The sequence below is a fragment of the Lupinus angustifolius genome, chromosome LG07, assembly GCF_001865875.1.
Source record: "Lupinus angustifolius cultivar Tanjil chromosome LG07, LupAngTanjil_v1.0, whole genome shotgun sequence".
Lineage (NCBI taxonomy): Eukaryota > Viridiplantae > Streptophyta > Magnoliopsida > Fabales > Fabaceae > Lupinus > Lupinus angustifolius.
This window is the reverse complement of record NC_032015.1, coordinates 14,258,775-14,262,065: the sequence shown is the minus strand read 5'-3', so window position 1 is coordinate 14,262,065 and position 3,291 is coordinate 14,258,775. Positions and strand designations below refer to the sequence as shown.

General features: G+C 35.6%; 1 protein-coding gene across 1 annotated transcript; it reads right to left on the bottom strand.

The window, feature by feature from the left end:
- On the bottom strand, positions 834 to 2,424 carry LOC109352955. Its single transcript, XM_019595141.1, has 3 exons — positions 2,366 to 2,424; positions 1,317 to 1,674; positions 834 to 1,085 (listed from the first exon to the last, which is right to left on the bottom strand). The coding sequence occupies exons 1-3, from the start codon at positions 2,422 to 2,424 to the stop codon at positions 834 to 836; spliced, it is 669 nt and encodes a 222-aa protein (XP_019450686.1).

Genomic DNA, 3,291 nt, shown 5'->3' with positions numbered 1-3,291 from the left:
CTGATAACATAATGCATATACAGTTCAAGTTCAAACAGAATAGCAAGAATAACTACTCAATTCTATCAAAGGAACTCTCTCAATCTCACAGGTTATGTGTTTCCCTCATCTCTTTGCTGGACCTAGAACAATTTGACTTTGCCTTTCAGTTCAATCAAGCCTTATACACAAGTTCAATCATGGATCTTTACTTCATCGGAGTTGTAATGAGTCCAGGCCACAAAAAATATTGGTTTTTCTAGGATTCAAAAAGGGAGGTAGACCACTAGTGCATACTTACCTTTCCTTTTCGTGTTCCTTTTTCCATTTTGTTGTATCGTGCTCTTTTCCATCAACCATCTAATTCTTCTTCTTCAACCGACTATTTTCTTTTGAGTCACTATTTTCTTGCATGATTTATTTTTTACTTGTTTCTTTCTTTCTTTCCTTTATTTCATGCTTTACCATTTAAACGCATGGTTGAAGAAGGAGTCTTTTTGATTTCACTATCTTCATATTCACAAACTTAATTCCCATTGCCCACCAAGACTCATATGCACTAATGATCTCTCTCCAAAGGTATTGGGATTGATACATTTCAATGTGACTTAGGTGCATAATTTTTCACAAATAAAAATTTCAGCTCAAAGGGGCTAGCAAAAATCAGGTTCATGATTTATCCGGGTGGGCTTTCTGGCTGTAGTTCAACTATCCTAAACTAAGCCTTAGTCATTTCCATGCTATTCCCTGATTAATGGCAATAAAAAATTAGGCAAAGTTCATTGGTAAAATCCAACAAAGACACTCACCTGTGTTTGGGGTGCACTCACTCACCCGGTTATAAGCTTTTGTCCTTAAAGTGAACTTTGCAGCTCCTCAATCTTCATTGCATTAGCATCTTTCGATACATCAATTGCTACAACAATGAAGTCAAACTTTTGAGGCAAAGATCTCATGATCTTTTCAATTATCATTAGATATGTCACTTGTTCTCCAAACCCTTTCATCTGGTTGGTGATTGTTAACACCTTGGTGAAGTATTCACCTATCCTATCTCTTGTGTCTGAATCAACATCCTCATCCCGAAAATTGTCAAACTCAGAATCCTAATCAATCTCAATCACAGAGTCTTATATCATATTTCAATTCATATGTCTCTAGCACAACTACATAATTGAACTCAACAAACACATTTAAACTAGACACACTTTCATTGACTACATTTGTTACTTAACTTGAACAACAACAACAAAACACAATGTACCTAATGAAATTACGTCTATATTGACTCGAAATGAAATTACGAAGCCAACAGCGCAATCAATATGAAGTTTTACCTTTTTAATCTTCTCTCCCCCTACATGACTTTGAATCAGTGTGTCCCAAGCTTCCTTGGTAGTGGTTCCATTCTGAATCTTCTCAAAGTGCACATCATCCACACATTGGTGAATTAAAAACAGTGCTTTGTTGTCCTTCTTCTTGGCATCTTTGAAAGTTGCTCTCTTCAATTCAGTGGCATTAGTGTGTAATGAAACAAATTCGTCTTCTACCACTTCACTTACTTCTTGAAAGCAAAAGAGCACCTTCATTTGTGTTCTCCATCTATCCCAATTTTTATCAGTAAGAATTGGAAGCCCCATTGATGGAAGATTTTTGCCATTGCCCACTATTTTGAATTTTGCAGAGAGATTGTTCCTTCAATCAGTGAATTGTTAGATATTTTATGGAACGGTAAGTGCACCTTATCGTACAAGTAATAAAATCCGATAAAGTACCGGGATATCGTCCTCAGGGAGCAGAGTAGATTTACACTAATTCTTACAAGAATGAATTGAGTATCTATTCACACGAATTTGTTTGATAATTTTATAATAGTTTTGTAACAAGGTTAACAAATTTCATTAACATTTCATTAACATCTTGGAACTTAACAAATTTCCCCCAACCTAGAACCTTGCTTGTCCTCAAGCAAAGTAACACAATATAAATCAATTCAATACATCTGGTTTTCAAAACAAATATTCATCCAATCACTACATCGGCTAGACTCACTTACTTGATCACAGAGACCTGTTTCATGATCAATCATAGTGGACCAAGTTCCAACTGATAACATAATGCATATACAGTTCAAGTTCAAACAGAATAGCAAGAATAACTACTCAATTCTATCAAAGGAACTCTCTCAATCTCACAGGTTATGTGTTTCCCTCATCTCTTTGCTGGACCTAGAACAATTTGACTTTGCCTTTCAGTTCAATCAAGCCTTATACACAAGTTCAATCATGGATCTTTACTTCATCGGAGTTGTAATGAGTCCAGGCCACAAAAAATATTGGTTTTTCTAGGATTCAAAAAGGGAGGTAGACCACTAGTGCATACTTACCTTTCCTTTTCGTGTTCCTTTTTCCATTTTGTTGTATCGTGCTCTTTTCCATCAACCATCTAATTCTTCTTCTTCAACCGACTATTTTCTTTTGAGTCACTATTTTCTTGCATGATTTATTTTTTACTTGTTTCTTTCTTTCTTTCCTTTATTTCATGCTTTACCATTTAAACGCATGGTTGAAGAAGGAGTCTTTTTGATTTCACTATCTTCATATTCACAAACTTAATTCCCATTGCCCACCAAGACTCATATGCACTAATGATCTCTCTCCAAAGGTATTGGGATTGATACATTTCAATGTGACTTAGGTGCATAATTTTTCACAAATAAAAATTTCAGCTCAAAGGGGCTAGCAAAAATCAGGTTCATGATTTATCCGGGTGGGCTTTCTGGCTGTAGTTCAACTATCCTAAACTAAGCCTTAGTCATTTCCATGCTATTCCCTGATTAATGGCAATAAAAAATTAGGCAAAGTTCATTGGTAAAATCCAACAAAGACACTCACCTGTGTTTGGGGTGCACTCACTCACCCGGTTATAAGCTTTTGTCCTTTGACTAACTGCTCATTATTCAACCTATTCGATTTGTGTCTGAATCAACATCCTCATCCCGAAAATTGTCAAACTCAGAATCCTAATCAATCTCAATCACAGAGTCTTATATCATATTTCAATTCATATGTCTCTAGCACAACTACATAATTGAACTCAACAAACACATTTAAACTAGACACACTTTCATTGACTACATTTGTTACTTAACTTGAACAACAACAACAAAACACAATGTACCTAATGAAATTACGTCTATATTGACTCGAAATGAAATTACGAAGCCAACAGCGCAATCAGAATTTGATTCTAAGCTACAGAACTCAAAAACCACTTTTTGAGCCGTACCGGGTGAGATTCGGCCCTGACAGT